The sequence below is a fragment of the Mya arenaria genome, chromosome 13 (assembly GCF_026914265.1).
Source record: "Mya arenaria isolate MELC-2E11 chromosome 13, ASM2691426v1".
NCBI lineage: Eukaryota > Metazoa > Mollusca > Bivalvia > Myida > Myidae > Mya > Mya arenaria.
Window position 1 is genome coordinate 16217584 of NC_069134.1, and position 21025 is coordinate 16238608.

General features: G+C 40.5%; 1 protein-coding gene across 1 annotated transcript; it reads left to right on the forward strand.

Annotated features, from left to right (window-relative positions):
• The first annotated feature begins 29 nt into the window (after nucleotides 1-29).
• LOC128212992 (annexin A13-like) lies at nucleotides 30-20953 on the forward strand. The gene is made up of 9 exons (XM_052918448.1): nucleotides 30-133; nucleotides 15860-15938; nucleotides 16192-16286; nucleotides 16677-16790; nucleotides 17407-17497; nucleotides 17720-17868; nucleotides 18086-18263; nucleotides 18499-18611; nucleotides 19712-20953. The coding sequence occupies exons 1-9, from the start codon at nucleotides 113-115 to the stop codon at nucleotides 19904-19906; spliced, it is 1035 nt and encodes a 344-aa protein (XP_052774408.1). The 5' UTR covers nucleotides 30-112; the 3' UTR covers nucleotides 19907-20953.
• The last annotated feature ends 72 nt before the right edge of the window (nucleotides 20954-21025 follow it).

Below are 21025 nucleotides of genomic sequence, written 5' to 3' on the forward strand. Positions count from 1 at the left end.
TTGATTTTGAGCTAATGCTTATACAGATTATTAGATTGAATATTTAAGGCTAGATTCTGCTCATATAGAAACGTAAACAATCTATGTTTATGTATGGTTTTGTGACAAAAATATGGCCTTACGATATTATCAGGTAAGTAATTGCATTTCAATAGAAGTCAACTGATTAGGGATTGATTAAATATCTCTGCACCTGATCAAAGGGTTTAGCGGTCTTATAAGTATTAACATGACAGATTGTTTTCATTTCGTTACTTTTCATTGCGCGGATAAGACCTCATGCGGTTCACATGAAACTCGTCTTCAGCCAATGAACGAAACTAATATACCATACACAGAAACGAAGTTGTCTAAAACTAAAATAACTATACAAATTTCTCAAACGCTAGCATAACACTAAGAAAGAAAGTTCTCTGAACAAAAGTATAACAATAAGATACGAAGTTCTCTGAAACTAGTTTGCAACCGAGGAACGATTAAAAGTGCTCTGGAACTTGTTAACCGCCGAGAAGTTGTCTGAAACCAGTTTTGTTAACCGCCGAAGAACGAAGTTCTCTGCTACTTGTTTACCACAAAGGAATGAAGTTCTCTAAACTAGTTTAGCGCCAAAGAATGCAGTTCTCTGAAACTAGTTTACCGCCGAGGAACGAAGTTCTCTGAAACTAGGTTACCGCCTACAAAGTTCTCTGAAACTAGTTTACCGCCAAGGAACGAAGTTCTCTGAAACTAGGTTACCGCCAACGAAGTTCTCTGAAACTAGTTTACCGCCGAGGAACGAAGTTCTCTGAAACTGGTTTAACGCCGAGGAACGAAGTTCTCTGAAACTAGTTTACCACCGAGGAACAAAGTTCTCTGAAACTAGTTTACCGCCGAGGAACGAAGTTCTCTGAAACTAAGTTACCGCCAACAAAGTTCTCTGAAACTAGTTTACCGCCGAGGAACGAAGTTCTCTGAAACTAGTTTACCGCCAAGGAACGAACTTCTCTGAAACTAGGTTACCGCCAACAAAGTTCTCTGAAACTTGTTTACCGCCGAAGAACGAAATTCTCTGAAACTAGTTTACCGCCAAGGAACGAAGTTCTCTGCTACTTATTTACGTTCTCTGAAACTAGTTTATCCCCCTAAGGAACTAAGTTCTCTGCTACTTGTTTACCGACAAGGAACGGAGTTCTCTGAAACTAGTTTATCCTCCCAAGGAACGAAGTTCTGTGCTACTTGTTTACCGCCAAGGAACGAAGTTCTCTAAAATAAGTATATCCCCCAAGAAACGAAGTTCTCTGAAACTAGTTTATCCCCCCCAAGAAACGAAGTTCTCTGAAACTAGTTTATCCCCCCCAAGAAACGAAGTTGTCTGAAACTTGTTTATCCTCCCAAGAAACGAAGTTGTCTGAAACTAGTTTATCCCCCAAGGAACGAAAATCTCTGAAACTAGTTTATCCCCCCCAAGAAACGAAGTTGTCTGAAACTTGTTTATCCTCCCAAGAAACGAAGTTGTCTGAAACTAGTTTATCCCCCAAGGAACGAAGTTCTCTGAAACTAGTTTATCCCCCCCCCAAGAAACGAAGTTGTCTGAAACTTGTTTATCCTCCCAAGAAACGAAGTTGTCTGAAACTAGTTTATCCCCCAAGAAACGAAGTTGTCTGAAACTAGTTTATCCCCCAAGGAACGAAGTTCTCTGAAACTAGTTTATCCCCCAAGGAACGAAGTTCTCTGAAACTAGTTTATCTCCCCCCCCCCCCAAAGAGACGAGGTTCTCTGAAACTAGTTTATCTCCCCCAAGAAACGAAGTTCTCTGAAACTAGTTTATCCCCCCAAGGAACGAAGTTGTCTGAAACTTGTTTATCCCCCAAGGAACGAAGTTGTCTGAAACTAGTTTATCCCCCCAAGAAACGAAGTTGTCTAAAACTAGTGTATCCCACAAGAAACGAAGTTGTCTAAAACTAGTTTATCCCCCCAAGGAACGAAGTTCTCTAAAATAAGTATATCCCCAAAGAAACGAAGTTCTCTGAAACTAGTTTATCCCCCAAGGAACGACGTTCTCTGAAACTAGTTTATCCCCCCCCCCAAAGAGACGCGGTTCTCTGAAACTAGTTTATCTCCCCCAAGAAACGAAGTTCTCTGAAACTAGTTTATCCCCCAAGGAACGAAGTTGTCTGAAACTTGTTTATCCCCCAAGGAACGGGGAGAAACGAAGTTCTCTGAAACTAGTTTATCCCCCAAGGAACGAAGTTGTCTGAAACTTGTTTATCTCCCCAAGAAACGAAGTTGGCTGAAACTTCTTTATCCCATAAGGAACGAAGTTCTCTGAAACTAGTTTATCCCCCAAGGAACGAAGTTCTCTGAAACTAGTTTATCCCCCAAGGAACGAAGTTCTCTGAAACTAGTTTATCTCCCCCCCCCCCCAAGAGACGAAGTTCTCTGAAAGTAGTTTATCTCCCCCAAAAAACGAAGTTCTCTGAAACTAGTTTATCCCCCAAGGAACGAAGTTCTCTGAAACTAGTTTATCCCCCAAGGAACGAAGTTGTCTGAAACTTGTTTATCTCCCCAAGAAACGAAGTTGTCTGAAACTTGTTTATCCCCCCCAAGAAACGAAGTTGTCTGAAACTTGTTTATCCTCCCAAGAAACGAAGTTGTCTGAAACTAGTTTATCCCCCAAGGAACGAAGTTCTCTGAAACTAGTTTATCCCCCAAGGAACGAAGTTCTCTGAAACTAGTTTATCTCCCCCCCCCCCCAAGAGACGAAGTTCTCTGAAACTAGTTTATCTCCCCCAAGAAACGAAGTTCTCTAAAACTAGTTTATCCCCCAAGAAACGAAGTTGTCTGAAACTAGTTTATCCCCGAAGGAACGAAGTTGTCTAAAACTAGTTTATCCCCCCAAGGAACGAAGTTCTCTAAAATAAGTATATCCCCAAAGAAACGAAGTTCTCTGAAACTAGTTTATCCCCCAAGGAACGACATTCTCTGAAACTAGTTTATCCCCACCCCACCCAAAGAGACGAGGTTCTCTGAAACTAGTTCATCTCCCCCAAGAAACGAAGTTCTCTGAAACTAGTTTATCCCCCCCAAGAAACGAAGTTCTCTGAAACTAGTTTATCCCCCAAGGAACGAAGTTGTCTGAAACTTGCTTATCCCCCAAGGAACCGGGAGAAACGAAGTTCTCTGAAACTAGTTTATCCCCCAAGGAACGAAGTTGTCTAAAACTTGTTTATCCCCCCAAGAAACGAAGTTGGCTGAAACTTCTTTATCCCCAAAGAAACGAAGTTCTCTGAAACTAGTTTATCTCCCCCCCGCAAGAGACGAAGTTCTCTGAAACTAGTTTATCTCCCCCAAGAAACGAAGTTCTCTGAAACTAGTTTATCCCCCAAGGAACGAAGTTCTCTGAAACTAGTTTATCCCCCAAGGAACGAAGTTGTCTGAAACTTGTTTATCTCCCCAAGAAACGAAGTTGTCTGAAACTTGTTTATCCCCCCCAAGAAACGAAGTTGTCTGAAACTTGTTTATCCTCCCAAGAAACGAAGTTGTCTGAAACTAGTTTATCCCCCAAGGAACGAAGTTCTCTGAAACTAGTTTATCCCCCAAGGAACGAAGTTCTCTGAAACTAGTTTATCTCCCCCCCCCCCCCCAAGAGACGAAGTTCTCTGAAACTAGTTTATCTCCCCCAAGAAACGAAGTTCTCTAAAACTAGTTTATCCCCCAAGAAACGAAGTTGTCTGAAACTAGTTTATCCCCGAAGGAACGAAGTTGTCTAAAACTAGTTTATCCCCCCAAGGAACGAAGTTCTCTAAAATAAGTATATCCCCAAAGAAACGAAGTTCTCTGAAACTAGTTTATCCCCCAAGGAACGACGTTCTCTGAAACTAGTTTATCCCCACCCCACCCAAAGAGACGAGGTTCTCTGAAACTAGTTCATCTCCCCCAAGTAACGAAGTTCTCTGAAACTAGTTTATCCCCCCCAAGAAACGAAGTTCTCTGAAACTAGTTTATCCCCCAAGGAACGAAGTTGTCTGAAACTTGCTTATCCCCCAAGGAACCGGGAGAAACGAAGTTCTCTGAAACTAGTTTATCCCCCAAGGAACGAAGTTGTCTAAAACTTGTTTATCCCCCCAAGAAACGAAGTTGGCTGAAACTTCTTTATCCCCAAAGAAACGAAGTTCTCTAAAACTAGTTTATCTCCCAAGAAACGAAGTTGTCTGAAACTAGTTTATCCCCCAAGGAACGAAGTTCTCTGAAACTAGTTTATCCCCCCCCCAAAGAAACGAAGTTGTCTGAAACTAGTTTATCCCCCCCCCCAAGAAACGAAGTTGTCTGAAACTAGTTTATCCCCCCCCCCAAGAAACGAAGTTGTCTGAAACTTGTTTATCCCCCCCAAGAAACGAAGTTGTCTGAAACTTGTTTATCCTCCCAAGAAACGAAGTTGTCTGAAACTAGTTTATCCCCCAAGGAACGAAGTTCTCTGAAACTAGTTTAACCCCCAAGGAACGAAGTTCTCTGAAACTAGTTTATCTCCCCCCCCCCCAAGAGACGAAGTTCTCTGAAACTAGTTTATCTCCCCCAAGAAACGAAGTTCTCTAAAACTAGTTTATCCCCACAAGGAACGAAGTTCTCTAAAATAAGTATATCCCCAAAGAAACGAAGTTCTCTGAAACTAGTTTATCCCCCAAGGAACGACGTTCTCTGAAACTAGTTTTATCCCCCCCCCCCAAAGAGACGAGGTTCTCTGAAACTAGTTTATCTCCCCCAAGAAACGAAGTTCTCTGAAACTAGTTTATCCCCCCCCCCCAAGAAACGAAGTTCTCTGAAACTAGTTTATCCCCCAAGGAACGAAGTTGTCTGAAACTTGTTTATCCCTCAAGGAACGGGGAGAAACGAAGTTCTCTGAAACTAGTTTATCCCCCAAGGAACGATGTTGTCTAAAACTTGTTTATCCCCCCAAGAAACGAAGTTGGCTGAAACTTCTTTATCCCCAAAGAAACGAAGTTCTCTAAAACTAGTTTATCCCCCAAGAAACGAAGTTGTCTGAAACTAGTTTATCCCACAAGAAACGAAGTTCTCTGTAACTAGTTTATCCCCCCCCCCAAAGAAACGAAGTTGTCTGAAACTAGTTTATCCCCCCCCCAAGAAACGAAGTTGTCTGAAACTAGTTTATCCCCCCCCCCAAGAAACGAAGTTGTCTGAAACTAGTTTATCCCCAAAGGAACGAAGTTCTCTGAAACTAGTTTATCCCCCAAGGAACGAAGTTCTCTGAAACTAGTTTATCCCCCAAGGAACGAAGTTGTCTGAAACTAGTTTACCGCCGAGGAACAAAGTTCTCTGAAACTAAGTTACCGCCAACAAAGTTCTCTGAAACTAGTTTACCGCCGAGGAACGAAGTTCTCTGAAACTAGTTTACCGCCAAGGAACGAACTTCTCTGAAACTAGGTTACCGCCAACAAAGTTCTCTGAAACTTGTTTACCGCCGAAGAACGAAATTCTCTGAAACTAGTTTACCGCCAAGGAACGAAGTTCTCTGCTACTTATTTACGTTCTCTGAAACTAGTTTATCCCCCTAAGGAACTAAGTTCTCTGCTACTTGTTTACCGACAAGGAACGAAGTTCTCTGAAACTAGTTTATGTTCCCAAGGAACGAAGTTCTGTGCTACTTGTTTACCGCCAAGGAACGAAGTTCTCTAAAATAAGTGATATTCTTACCCAAGAAACGAAGTTCTCTGAAACTAGTTTATCCCCCCCAAGAAACGAAGTTGTCTGAAACTTGTTTATCCTCCCAAGAAACGAAGTTGTCTGAAACTAGTTTATCCCCCAAGGTACGAAGTTCTCTGAAACTAGTTTATCCCCCCCCCCCAAGAAACGAAGTTGTCTGAAACTTGTTTATCCTCCCAAGAAACGAAGTTGTCTGAAACTAGTTTATCCCCCAAGAAACGAAGTTGTCTGAAACTAGTTTATCCCCCAGGGAACGAAGTTCTCTGAAACTAGTTTATCCCCCAAGGAACGAAGTTCTCTGAAACTAGTTTATCTTCCCCCCCCCCCAAAGAGACGAGGTTCTCTGAAACTAGTTTATCTCCCCCAAGAAACGAAGTTCTCTGAAACTAGTTTATCCCCCAAGAAACGAAGTTGTCTGAACTTGTTTATCCCCCAAGGAACGAAGTTGTCTGAAATTAGTTTATCCCCCCAAGAAACGAAGTTGTCTGAAACTAGTGTATCCCCCAAGAAACGAAGTTGTCTAAAACTAGTTTATCCCCCCAAGGAACGAAGTTCTCTAAAATAAGTATATCCCCAAAGAAACGAAGATCTCTGAAACTAGTTTATCCCCCAAGGAACGACGTTCTCTGAAACTAGTTTATCCCCCCCCCCAAAGAGATGAGGTTCTCTGAAACTAGTTTATCTCCCCCAAGAAACGAAGTTCTCTGAAACTAGTTTATCCCCCAAGGAACGAAGTTGTCTGAAACTTGTTTATCCCCCAAGGAACGGGGAGAAACGAAGTTCTCTGAAACTAGTTTATCCCCCAAGGAACGAAGTTGTCTGAAACTTGTTTATCTCCCCAAGAAACGAAGTTGGCTGAAACTTCTTTATCCCATAAGGAACGAAGTTCTCTGAAACTAGTTTATCCCCCAAGGAACGAAGTTCTCTGAAACTAGTTTATCCCCCAAGGAACGAAGTTCTCTGAAACTAGTTTATCTCCCCCCCCCCCCCCAAGAGACGAAGTTCTCTGAAAGTAGTTTATCTCCCCCAAGAAACGAAGTTCTCTGAAACTAGTTTATCCCCCAAGGAACGAAGTTCTCTGAAACTAGTTTATCCCCCAAGGAACGAAGTTGTCTGAAACTTGTTTATCTCCCCAAGAAACGAAGTTGTCTGAAACTTGTTTATCCCCCCCAAGAAACGAAGTTGTCTGAAACTTGTTTATCCTCCCAAGAAACGAAGTTGTCTGAAACTAGTTTATCCCCCAAGGAACGAAGTTCTCTGAAACTAGTTTATCCCCCAAGGAACGAAGTTCTCTGAAACTAGTTTATCTCCCCCCCCCCCCCCCAGAAGACGAAGTTCCCTGAAACTAGTTTATCTCCCCAAGAAACGAAGTTCTCTAAAACTAGTTTATCCCCCATGAAACGAAGTTGTCTGAAACTAGTTTATCCCCCAAGGAACGACGTTCTCTGAAACTAGTTTATCCCCACCCCACCCAAAGAGACGAGGTTCTCTGAAACTAGTTCATCTCCCCCAAGAAACGAAGTTCTCTGAAACTAGTTCATCCCCCCCCAAGAAACGAAGTTCTCTGAAACTAGTTTATCCCCCAAGGAACGAAGTTGTCTGAAACTTGCTTATCCCCCAAGGAACCGGGAGAAACGAAGTTCTCTGAAACTAGTTTATCCCCCAAGGAACGAAGTTGTCTAAAACTTGTTTATCCCCCCAAGGAACGAAGTTCTCTAAAATAAGTATATCCCCAAAGAAACGAAGTTCTCTAAAACTAGTTTATCCCCCAAGAAACGAAGTTCTCTGAAACTAGTTTATCCCCCCCAAGAAACGAAGTTGTCTGAAACTTGTTTATCCTCCCAAGAAACGAAGTTGTCTGAAACTAGTTTATCCCCCAAGGTACGAAGTTCTCTGAAACTAGTTTATCCCCCCCCCCAAGAAACGAAGTTGTCTGAAACTTGTTTATCCTCCCAAGAAACGAAGTTGTCTGAAACTAGTTTATCCCCCAAGAAACGAAGTTGTCTGAAACTAGTTTATCCCCCAGGGAACGAAGTTCTCTGAAACTAGTTTATCCCCCAAGGAACGAAGTTCTCTGAAACTAGTTTATCTTCCCCCCCCCAAAGAGACGAGGTTCTCTGAAACTAGTTTATCTCCCCCAAGAAACGAAGTTCTCTGAAACTAGTTTATCCCCCAAGAAACGAAGTTGTCTGAACTTGTTTATCCCCCAAGGAACGAAGTTGTCTGAAATTAGTTTATCCCCCAAGAAACGAAGTTGTCTGAAACTAGTGTATCCCCCAAGAAACGAAGTTGTCTAAAACTAGTTTATCCCCCCAAGGAACGAAGTTCTCTAAAATAAGTATATCCCCAAAGAAACGAAGATCTCTGAAACTAGTTTATCCCCCAAGAAACGACGTTCTCTGAAACTAGTTTATCCCCCCCCCCCAAAGAGATGAGGTTCTCTGAAACTAGTTTATCTCCCCCAAGAAACGAAGTTCTCTGAAACTAGTTTATCCCCCAAGGAACGAAGTTGTCTGAAACTTGTTTATCCCCCAAGGAACGGGGAGAAACGAAGTTCTCTGAAACTAGTTTATCCCCCAAGGAACGAAGTTGTCTGAAACTTGTTTATCTCCCCAAGAAACGAAGTTGGCTGAAACTTCTTTATCCCATAAGGAACGAAGTTCTCTGAAACTAGTTTATCCCCCAAGGAACGAAGTTCTCTGAAACTAGTTTATCCCCCAAGGAACGAAGTTCTCTGAAACTAGTTTATCTCCCCCCCCCCCCCCAAGAGACGAAGTTCTCTGAAAGTAGTTTATCTCCCCCAAGAAACGAAGTTCTCTGAAACTAGTTTATCCCCCAAGGAACGAAGTTCTCTGAAACTAGTTTATCCCCCAAGGAACGAAGTTGTCTGAAACTTGTTTATCTCCCCAAGAAACGAAGTTGTCTGAAACTTGTTTATCCCCCCCAAGAAACGAAGTTGTCTGAAACTTGTTTATCCTCCCAAGAAACGAAGTTGTCTGAAACTAGTTTATCCCCCAAGGAACGAAGTTCTCTGAAACTAGTTTATCCCCAAGGAACGAAGTTCTCTGAAACTAGTTTATCTCCCCCCCCCCCCCCCCCAGAAGACGAAGTTCCCTGAAACTAGTTTATCTCCCCAAGAAACGAAGTTCTCTAAAACTAGTTTATCCCCCAAGAAACGAAGTTGTCTGAAACTAGTTTATCCCCCAAGGAACGACGTTCTCTGAAACTAGTTTATCCCCACCCCACCCAAAGAGACGAGGTTCTCTGAAACTAGTTCATCTCCCCCAAGAAACGAAGTTCTCTGAAACTAGTTCATCCCCCCCCAAGAAACGAAGTTCTCTGAAACTAGTTTATCCCCCAAGGAACGAAGTTGTCTGAAACTTGCTTATCCCCCAAGGAACCGGGAGAAACGAAGTTCTCTGAAACTAGTTTATCCCCCAAGGAACGAAGTTGTCTAAAACTTGTTTATCCCCCCAAGGAACGAAGTTCTCTAAAATAAGTATATCCCCAAAGAAACGAAGTTCTCTAAAACTAGTTTATCCCCCAAGAAACGAAGTTGTCTGAAACTAGTTTATCCCCCAAGGAACGAAGTTCTCTGAAACTAGTTTATCCCCCCCTCCAAAGAAACGAAGTTGTCTGAAACTAGTTTATCCCCCCCCCCCCAAGAAACGAAGTTGTCTGAAACTAGTTTATCCCCCCCCCCCCAAGAAACGAAGTTGTCTGAAACTTGTTTATCCCCCCAAAGAAACGAAGTTGTCTGAAACTTGTTTATCCTCCCAAGAAACGAAGTTGTCTGAAACTAGTTTATCCCCCAAGGAACGAAGTTCTCTGAAACTAGTTTATCCCCCAAGGAACGAAGTTCTCTGAAACTAGTTTATCTCCCCCCCCCCCCCCCCCCCAAGAGACGAAGTTCTCTGAAACTAGTTTATCTCCCCCAAGAAACGAAGTTCTCTAAAACTAGTTTATCCCCCAAGAAACGAAGTTGTCTGAAACTAGTTTATCCCCCAAGGAACGAAGTTGTCTAAAACTAGTTTATCCCCCCAAGGAACGAAGTTCTCTAAAATAAGTATATCCCCAAAGAAACGAAGTTCTCTGAAACTAGTTTATCCCCCAAGGAACGAAGTTCTCTGAAACTAGTTTATCCCCCCCCCCCCCAAAGAGACGAGGTTCTCTGAAACTAGTTTATCTCCCCCAAGAAACGAAGTTCTCTGAAACTAGTTTATCCCCCCCAAGAAACGAAGTTCTCTGAAACTAGTTTATCCCCCAAGGAACGAAGTTGTCTGAAACTTGTTTATCCCCCAAGGAACGGGGAGAAACGAAGTTCTCTGAAACTAGTTTATCCCCCAAGGAACGAAGTTGTCTAAAACTTGTTTATCCCCCCAAGAAACGAAGTTGGCTGAAACTTCTTTATCCCCAAAGAAACGAAGTTCTCTAAAACTAGTTTATCCCCCAAGAAACGAAGTTGTCTGAAACTAGTTTATCCCCCAAGGAACGAAGTTCTCTGAAACTAGTTTATCCCCCCCCCCCCAAAGAAACGAAGTTGTCTGAAACTAGTTTATCCCCCCCCTCCCCAAGAAACGAAGTTGTCTGAAACTAGTTTATCCCCCCCCCCCCAAGAAACGAAGTTGTCTGAAACTAGTTTATCCCCCAAGGAACGAAGTTCTCTGAAACTAGTTTATCCCCCAAGGAACGAAGTTCTCTGAAACTAGTTTATCCCCCAAGGAACGAAGTTGTCTGAAACTTGTTTATCCCCCAAGGAACGAAGTTTTCTGAAACTAGTTTATCCCCCAAAGAAACGAAGTTCTCTGAAACTAGTTTATCCCCCAAGGAACGAAGTTCTCTGAAACTAGTTTATCTCCCCCCCCCCCCCCCCCCCAAGAGACGAAGTTCTCTGAAAGTAGTTTATCTCCCCCAAGAAACGAAGTTCTCTGAAACTAGTTTATCCCCCAAGGAACGAAGTTCTCTGAAACTAGTTTATCCCCCAAGGAACGAAGTTGTCTGAAACTTGTTTATCTCCCCAAGAAACGAAGTTGTCTGAAACTTGTTTATCCCCCCCAAGAAACGAAGTTGTCTGAAACTTGTTTATCCTCCCAAGAAACGAAGTTGTCTGAAACTAGTTTATCCCCCAAGGAACGAAGTTCTCTGAAACTAGTTTATCCCCCAAGGAACGAAATTCTCTGAAACTAGTTCATCTCCCCCCCCCCCCCCCCCAGAGACGAAGTTCTCTGAAACTAGTTTATCTCCCCCAAGAAACGAAGTTCTCTAAAACTAGTTTATCCCCCAAGAAACGAAGTTGTCTGAAACTAGTTTATCCCCGAAGGAACGAAGTTGTCTAAAACTAGTTTATCCCCCAAGGAACGAAGTTCTCTAAAATAAGTATATCCCCAAAGAAACGAAGTTCTCTGAAACTAGTTTATCCCCCAAGGAACGACGTTCTCTGAAACTAGTTTATCCCCACCCCACCCAAAGAGACGAGGTTCTCTGAAACTAGTTCATCTCCCCCAAGAAACGAAGTTCTCTGAAACTAGTGTATCCCCCCCAAGAAACGAAGTTCTCTGAAACTAGTTTATCCCCCAAGGAACGAAGTTGTCTGAAACTTGCTTATCCCCCAAGGAACCGGGAGAAACGAAGTTCTCTGAAACTAGTTTATCCCCCAAGGAACGAAGTTGTCTAAAACTTGTTTATCCCCCAAGGAACGAAGTTCTCTAAAATAAGTATATCCCCAAAGAAACGAAGTTCTCCAAAACTAGTTTATCCCCCAAGAAACGAAGTTGTCTGAAACTAGTTTATCCCCCAAGGAACGAAGTTCTCTGAAACTAGTTTATCCCCCCCTCCAAAGAAACGAAGTTGTCTGAAACTAGTTTATCCCCCCCCCCCCCAAGAAACGAAGTTGTCTGAAACTAGTTTATCCCCCCCCCCAAGAAACGAAGTTGTCTGAAACTTGTTTATCCCCCCCCCCAAGAAACGAAGTTCTCTGAAACTTGTTTATCCTCCCAAGAAACGAAGTTGTCTGAAACTAGTTTATCCCCCAAGGAACGAAGTTCTCTGAAACTAGTTTATCCCCCAAGGAACGAAGTTCTCTGAAACTAGTTTATCCCCCCCCCAAGAGACGAAGTTCTCTGAAACTAGTTTATCTCCCCCAAGAAACGGAGTTCTCTAAAACTAGTTTATCCCCCAAGAAACGAAGTTGTCTGAAACTAGTTTATCCCCCAAGGAACGAAGTTGTCTAAAACTAGTTTATCCCCCCAAGGAACGAAGTTCTCTAAAATAAGTATATCCCCAAAGAAACGAAGTTCTCTGAAACTAGTTTATCCCCCAAGGAACGACGTTCTCTGAAACTAGTTTATCCCCCCCCCCCCCAAAGAGACGAGGTTCTCTGAAACAAGTTTATCTCCCCCAAGAAACGAAGTTTTCTGAAACTAGTTTATCCCCCCCCAAGAAACGAAGTTCTCTGAAACTAGTTTATCCCCCAAGGAACGAAGTTGTCTGAAACTTGTTTATCCCCCAAGGAACGGCGAGAAACGAAGTTCTCTGAAACTAGTTTATCCCGCAAGGAACGAAGTTGTCTAAAACTTGTTTATCCCCCCAAGAAACGAAGTTGGCTGAAACTTCTTTATCCCCAAAGAAACGAAGTTCTCTAAAACTAGTTTATCCCCCAAGAAACGAAGTTGTCTGAAACTAGTTTATCCCACAAGGAACGAAGTTCTCTGAAACTAGTTTATCCCCCCCCCCCAAAGAAACGAAGTTGTCTGAAACTAGTTTATCCCCCCCCCCCAAGAAACGAAGTTGTCTGAAACTAGTTTATCCCCCCCCAAGAAACGAAGTTGTCTGAAACTAGTTTATCCCCCAAGGAACGAAGTTCTCTGAAACTAGTTTATCCCCCAAGGAACGAAGTTCTCTGAAACTAGTTTATCCCCCAAGGAACGAAGTTGTCTGAAACTTGTTTATCCCCCAAGGAACGAAGTTGTCTGAAACTAGTTTATCCCCCAAAGAAACGAAGTTCTTTGAAACTAGTTTATCCCCCAAGGAACGAAGTTGTCTAAAACTAGTTTATCCCCCCAAGGAACGAAGTTGGCTGAAACTTGTTTATCCCCCAAGAAACGAAGTTCTCTAAAATAAGTATATCCCCAAAGAAACGAAGTTCTCTGAAACTAGTTTATCCCCCCAAGAAACGAAGTTGGCTGAAACTTGTTTATCCTCCCAAGAAACGAAGTTCTCTGAAACTTGTTTATCCCCCAAGAAACGAAGTTCTCTGAAACTAGTTTATCCCCCCCAAAGGAACGAAGTTGTCTGAAACTAGTTTATCCCCCCCCCCCCCCAAGAAACGAAGTTGTCTGAAACTAGTTTATCCCCAAAGAAACGAAGTTGTCTGAAATTGGTTTATGCCTCAAGGAACGAACTTTTCTGAAACTTGTTGATCCCCCCAAGGAACGAAGTTGACTGAAACTTGTTTATCCCCCAAGGAACGAAGTTGTCTGAAACTAGTTTATCCCCCCAAGGAACAAAGTTGACTTTAACTTGTTTATCCCCCAAGGAACGAAGTTCTCTGAAACTAGTTAATCCCACAAGGAACGAAGTTCTCTGAAACTTGTTTATCCCCCAAAGGAACGAAGTTGTCTGAAACTAGTTTATCCCCCAAGGAACGAAGTTCTCTGAAATTAGTTTATCCCACAAGGAACTAACTTTTCTGAAACTTGTTGATCCCTCCAAGGAACGAAGTTGACTGAAACTTGTTTATCCCCCAAGGAACGAAGTTGTCTGAAACTAGTTTATCCCCCCAAGGAACGAAGTTGACTGAAACTTATTTATCCCCCCAAGGAACGAAGTTCTCTGAAACTAGTTTATCCCCCCAAGGAACGAAGTTGTCTGAAACTTGTTTATTCCCCCAAGGAACGAAGTTGTCTGAAACTAGTTTATCCCCCCAAGGAACGAAGTTGACAGAAACTTGTTAACCATCAAGGAACGAACACCAAAGTACGAGGTTCTCTGGAAATAGTTTACCACCAAGGGAAGTAGTTCTCTGAAAATAGTTTACCGCCAAGGGAAGTAGTTCTTTGAAACTAGTTTTCCACCAAGGAACGAACACCAAGGCACGAAATGCTCTGAAACTACTATACCGCCAAGGATCTTCTATTGTACTTTGGTTCATTTATCTATACAGTTACTTTGGTTCAATTATCTATACAGTTACTTTGGTTTATTTATCTATACGTTACTTTGGTTCATTTATCTATACAGTTACTTTGGTTTATTTATCTATACAGTTACTTTGGTTTATTTATCTATACAGTTACTTTGGGTCATTTGTCTACACAGTTTCTTTGGGTCATTTGTCTATATAGTTACTTTGGTTTATTTATATATACAGTTACTTTGGTTCATTTATCTATACAGTAACTTTGGTTCATTTATACATACAGTTACTTTGGTTCATTTATATATACAGTTACTTTGGTTCATTTATCTATACAGTTACTTTGGTTCATTTATATATACAGTTACTTTGGTTCATTTATATATACAGTTACTTTGGTTCATTTATCTATACAGTTACTTTGGTTCATTTATATATACAGTTACTTTGGTTCATTTATCTATACAGTAACTTTGGTTCATTTATACATACAGTTACTTTGGTTCATTTATATATACAGTTACTTTGGTTTATTTATCTATACAGTTACTTTGGTTTATTTATCTATACAGTTACTTTGGTTTATTTATCTATACAGTTACTTTGGGTCATTTGTCTACACAGTTTCTTTGGGTCATTTGTCTATATAGTTACTTTGGTTTATTTATATATACAGTTACTTTGGTTCATTTATCTATACAGTAACTTTGGTTCATTTATACATACAGTTACTTTTGTTCATTTATAATTTTATATATACAGTTACTTTGGTTCATTTATCTATACAGTTACTTTGGTTCATTTATCTATACAGTTACTTTGGTTCATTTATATATACAGTTACTTTGGTTTATTTATATATACAGTTACTTTGGTTCATTTATCTATACAGTTACTTTGGTTCATTTATCTATACAGTTACTTTGGTTCATTTATATATACAGTTACTTTGGTTCATTTATATATACAGTTACTTTGGTTCATTTATACATACAGTTACTTTGGTTCATTTATCTATACAGTTACTTTGGTTCATTTATCTATACAGTAACTTTGGTTCATTTATCTATACAGTTACTTTGGTTCATTTATCTATACAGTTACTTTGGTTCATTTATACATACAGTTACTTTGGTTCATTTATACATACAGTTACTTTGGTTCATTTATAATTTTATATATACAGTTACTTTGGTTCATTTATCTATACAGTTACTTTGGTTCATTTATACATACAGTTACTTTGGTTCATTTATAATTTTATATATACAGTTACTTTGGTTCATTTATCTATACAGTTACTTTGGTTCATTTATCTATACAGTTACTTTGGTTCATTTATCTATACAGTTACTTTGGTTCATTTATCTATACAGTAACTTTGGTTCATTTATACATACAGTTACTTTGGTTCATTTATAATTTTATATATACAGTTACTTTGGTTCATTTATCTATACAGTAACTTTGGTTCATTTATCTATACAGTTACTTTGGTTCATTTATATATACAGTTACTTTGGTTCATTTATCTATACAGTTACTTTGGTTCATTTATCTATACAGTAACTTTGGTTCATTTATACATACAGTTACTTTGGTTCATTTATAATTTTATTTATACAGTTACTTTGGTTCATTTATCTATACAGTTACTTTGGTTCATTTATATATACAGTTACTTTGGTTCATTTATACATACAGTTACTTTGGTTCATTTATATATACCGTTACTTTGGTATACAGTTTATGCCATTAAATCGTGTTAATACCACATTGTATCGCATGACCACATTTTCTGTTCATGTTACTTAAACCATTTATATAAATAACGATACATTTTGCATGTTTAACTTAACATATGTATTATTGTAACAACCACTTCCATGACGATACTTACACTATTTGAACACTATTTTAACCAAACATTAATTAACTTCCTTCAATCGCTAAATTCTCAAAAAGCCATGATAGAATGTAACAATGTTTGGACTCTATTTTTGTATATTCCGTTGCCATGGTTCCCAGGGTACTGTGTTGGGGCAGGGCGAGAAGCTGGATCTGGATACCACTGCCAAAAAGCTCAGGAAGGCAATGAAGGGCTTAGGTACGTGAATCGTTTTGGATTAAGACTAATACTAGTATATAGTTCTTTTTGGTAATAAAACCCTTAGATTGGGCCGTCTTTCCTCGTCTTCACCGGTACAGTGATGGGTCATAGAGAAAATTAGAGGGAGAGGGGTGGATCTGAAGGCAACCATTCACAACTCGGAAGGCCACTTTTCTGTACTTATATCATTTGTATTGTTTTGGTTCTTACCTTAAATAAAAGTAGTCAAATGTTAAAACACATCCTACAGGAACGGACGAGAAATCGATCATCGAGGTGCTCAGTTCCCATACAAACAACGAACTACAGCTTGTGAAAGATTTCTACAAGACATGCTACGGCCGGGTAGCTATTTTTCATTACATTATTTACCGCCACATAAAGTATTATTGTAGCTACAACAAGCTCTTATCTTTCGATTCGGACAATCTTCCTTTATTAATAACAACGGTACAAATCGATTGTCTTTGAAAACACAACCTCTGTATGAAATAAAAGCATGTATCCTTCTAAGCACAGAAAACCGATCATGTTTTATAAAAAACAATATTTGCATTCACACTCGACACATCTTTTAAGGCAAATATTTGTTTTGCTTTTAACTTAGGAAATATTTTGTTTGCAATTACACCATTTATTTGTACATTATTCGACGTACCTTTAAAAGCATTAATACAACAAACCTAAATACCAACCATGGTGGTTTCCTTCACAAACAAATTCACCATGTTCCAGATTCTGGGCGAGGATTTCCAGAGTGAATTAAGTGGGCACTTCGAAAAGCTGTGTCTCTACTTACTCCTGCCAAGGCCGCATTTTCAGGCTTACTGTCTTCATCAGGCAATGGAGGTGAGACACTTACTCCTACCAAGGCCGCATTTTCAGGCTTATACTGTCTTCATCAGGCAATGGAGGTGAGATACTTACCCTTACCTTACTCCTACGAAGGCCCCATTTTCAGGCTTACGGTCTTCATCAGAAAATGGAGATAATATACTTACCCTTACCATACTCCTACCAAGGCCACATTTTCAGGCTAACTGTCTTCATAAGGCAATAGAGGTGAGATACTTACTCCTGCCAAGGCCACATTTTCAGGCTTATACTGTCTTCACCAGGCTATGGAGGTGAGATACTTACTCCTGCCAAGGCCACATTTTCAGGCTAACTGTCTTCACCAGGCTATGGAGGTGAGATACTTACTCCTGCCAAGGCCACATTTTCAGGCTTATACTGTCTTCACCAGACTATGCGGGTTAGATATATATACAGTAACCAAATTTCCAAAGATGACAGTTAAAACATTAGGTTTTGTATGAAGTTCTTGTCATGAAAGCTAACTTTTTTGAATCACCGTTTTATTGGTAGAAACCATTTGTGGTGGAGGCAATGAGAAAACACCACTATAGTTTGTTCGTAATAAATCTAAAGGTAATGTGAACTGTTTTCATTTTAATTTTGTCAGGGTGTCGGGACAGATGAAACAACTCTTGTTGAAATACTCTGTACCCGCAACAACCAGGAAATTGGGGAAATAAAAAAGGCCTATAAAGAAAGTTAGTATAAAAAAATGCTCACCATTATTGTTATAGACAGATGATTTATGTGCATGCAAGTATCTTTATGAGCGTATGACTTCAAAATAGTTTTCCGGCTGTTTACTGTTGTAACATTCGATTAGATATTAAATATGAGGTATTTTTTTAATGATTACAGTTTATATATGACCACTGACATGCGTTACGGCTCGGATTTGTTACCATGATCATTAACTTCAGGATTTAAGTGTGACCTTGAAAAGGACATTGTGGGTGATACGAGCGGCCACTTGCGCCGCGTGCTGGTCAGTATTGTCCAGGGCAGCCGGAGCGAGGAACAGATCTTAGACCAGCAGCTCGTGCAGAAAGACGTTAAGGACCTTCTCAAGGTCAGTATACGGTAACCACTATAACATAAGAACGATATGTCATTGTGAAAACAAGTCAAATTCCGATGATATGGCACGATGGTCACGGTTGTTTTCAGATCGGTGAAATGTCGGCATTTTTCTGAAGCACGCCATGCCTCCAGGTCTCCCGACCCTACACGATGAATCAGGGCGACATCGACGAATAATGTCACTATATTTAATTATATCCACACAGGCTGGTGTTAAGATAGTGGGGACGGATGAGTCCGCGTTCAATCGGATCCTGGTGTCGCGGAGCGTTCCGCATCTGCAAGAGGTGTTCAAGGGTTACAAGGAGAAGGACCAGCAAGACATCATAGCCGCCATCAAATCCGAGACTAGTGGCTCCGTCAGAGACGCCTACCTCGCCATAGGTGGGTTCGTTTTATCTTAATGTCGTTTTACATCAGTTCGGGTCTGTTTCATCATTAATTTATGAGCAAATTGTTAACCTTTTATCGTCCAAACATCAATATCCGCAGTATCAAGCAGTTGATTGTATATAATATCCTCAAAGACGTAATACCCTCCAAATTTAGATGGTTTATAGGTACAGATCAAACTAGATTTAGATCATTCCTACCGATGTGCATGTGTACTTTATTTTAGTTCGTTATGTGGTAGACCCGTTGGAATATTTCGCTGAATGCTTCTACGATTCCTTGAAAGGCGCTGGAACAAAAGATGAACGCCTGATGCAGCTTGTTGTTAACCACTGCGAGGTATCAGACACTCTTTTCGTATACATGTATGAAACGTAAAACTTTTCTTAAGCGACGGCTTCGTCGAGTCCTATAATTGGTTACATCGGCGACGGTCGGTGTTTAAACTTATAAGCCTCAGCAAAAGCGTATTATATCACTGACCTGCCCGTTTCCCTGTTGTTCAAGGGGCTTAATTCCAAGCTATGATTTTTAGCCATGATTGTGAGACTTCCTTTAAGTTAAGTGTAAGCGAAGATGCGTACCAGGGCACGGGACACTTGACCGTAAAGTCGGCAGCTGATGGAGCCATCGCGTTTCAAAAAATCAATATAGGCGTTGGTAGATGGTTGACTTTTTAAGACTGAACAGACTGCGTACAAATGTCCATGATTATATCTTTAACAATTTAAAGTGCTCAGACGGTTTCGTCCAACTATTGCCTTTGCTCCAATGCTCAGACGGTTTCAAACTATTGCCTTTGCTCCAATGCTCAGACGGCTTCCAGATATTGCCTTTGCTCCAATGCTCAGGAAGCTTCCAGATATTGCCTTTGCTCCAATGCTCAGGCGGCTTCCAGATATTGCCTTTGCTCCAATGCTCAGGCGGCTTCCAGATATTGCCTTTGCTCCAATGCTCAGGCGGCTTCCAGATATTGCCTTTGTTCCAATGCTAAGGCGGCTTCCAGATATTGCCTTTGCTCCAATGCTCAGGCGGCTTCCAGATATTGCCTTTGCTCCAATGCTCAGGCGGCTTCCATATATTGCCTTTGTTCCAATGCTCAGGCGGCTTCCAGATATTGCCTTTGTTCCAATGCTCAGGCGGCTTCCAGATATTGCCTTTGCTCCAATGCTCAGACGGTTTCAAACTATTGCCTTTGTTCCAATGCTCAGGCGGCTTCCAGATATTGCCTTTGCTCCAATGCTCAGACGGTTTCAAACTATTGCCTTTGTTCCAATGCTCAGGCGGCTTCCAGATATTGCCTTTGTTCCAATGCTCAGACGGTTTCAAACTATTGCCTTTGTTCCAATGCTCAGGCGGCTTCCAGATATTGCCTTTGTTCCAATGCTCAGGCGGCTTCCAGATATTGCCTTTGTTCACGCATACTTTGAACATTCCAGATAGACCTGAAGGACATTGCGGACACATACTTGCAGAGATACAAGGTCGGGTTACCATGTGCCATACAAGAGGACACGAGCGGAGACTACCGCAAGATGCTCATGAGACTGACCAATGTCTACCTCGTCCAGGCGCCTTCTACACTGCATGACTATGTGGTTCAACCTGGCACTGAACAACAGGCTGTCGCATAGGGACTTGATATAATGAATGTAGTGGGAACTAACGCAGAAGTGTGTTGCTTCTGCAGGAATAAGTCAGAGAGAATAAGTAATGGAAGAATAATCATGATATTAGTTGTCACACAATGGTGTTACTCAAACAGTTTAGCACTATACACAGTTGTGATTGATTTATGTCCATGTTTAAGATTCAGTAAGTGATTACCACTACTAATTATAGTTACATGTAATATTTCAGTTACAAACTGACCATATGCAATGTTCAAGATTTCTGTGAAAAGATACTGTTGCTTATGTGGCAAAATCAGATCCTAACAAAGTATTTCATTCAGCTGATAAGTCAGAAGAGCATTTTTTATTTTATTTCCATTTTATTCATTACAATAAGACAACACTTTGATGTTCCTCAGGTAAACTTCCTATTATTTGAACAGAATAAAATTAAACATGGACTTTTCAAGGAAATAAGAACTATTTTAACTATTCAGCATTGTCGTTATAGAAAAGGTCAAGTAAACCAATGACTAACTCATAACCGTTTAAAGTGTTAGTCAAACAAATAAATAAGCTAAATTTAAGTATGGCATAGAGTATGGTATGGGTTGTTCCAAACAGAAAAAAAATAAAATAAGTAGCAAGACCAAAACTGCCATAAATTGGACAAGGATGACAACAGAACAAGACAATGACAAATATCCCTCCGTTGTTTCCATGCTGTTGAGGTAGGAGATAAGATAATAAGTATTGTTCACAAGAGCTCTGCAGAGTGAATGCTAATGCTCGTCTGTTTGTTTTTAATTTAAATAAGGGGCATAACTCAACAATCATTGAATACAATGGCCCCTCATGTGCACTTTGTCATTGTTAATGTGTAAACAAATTTTCATGTTCATATTGTGAACACAGAACACTTATTTAGTTACAGGCAAGTTTAAGTTGTTGCATAGCTTTCCCAAGCTATTAAGAGGCATAACTTTACAATTATTCAACCTAGAGTTATGGGTGTTGCTACACATGTGTACAACGTTTCATGTGAATATCTTGAAGTTACGGACAATGTTGAAGATTTTGCTGAAGACACCATTTTGGCACTACTGAGGCTTTAATAAAAACAAGACATTATTTCTTAAA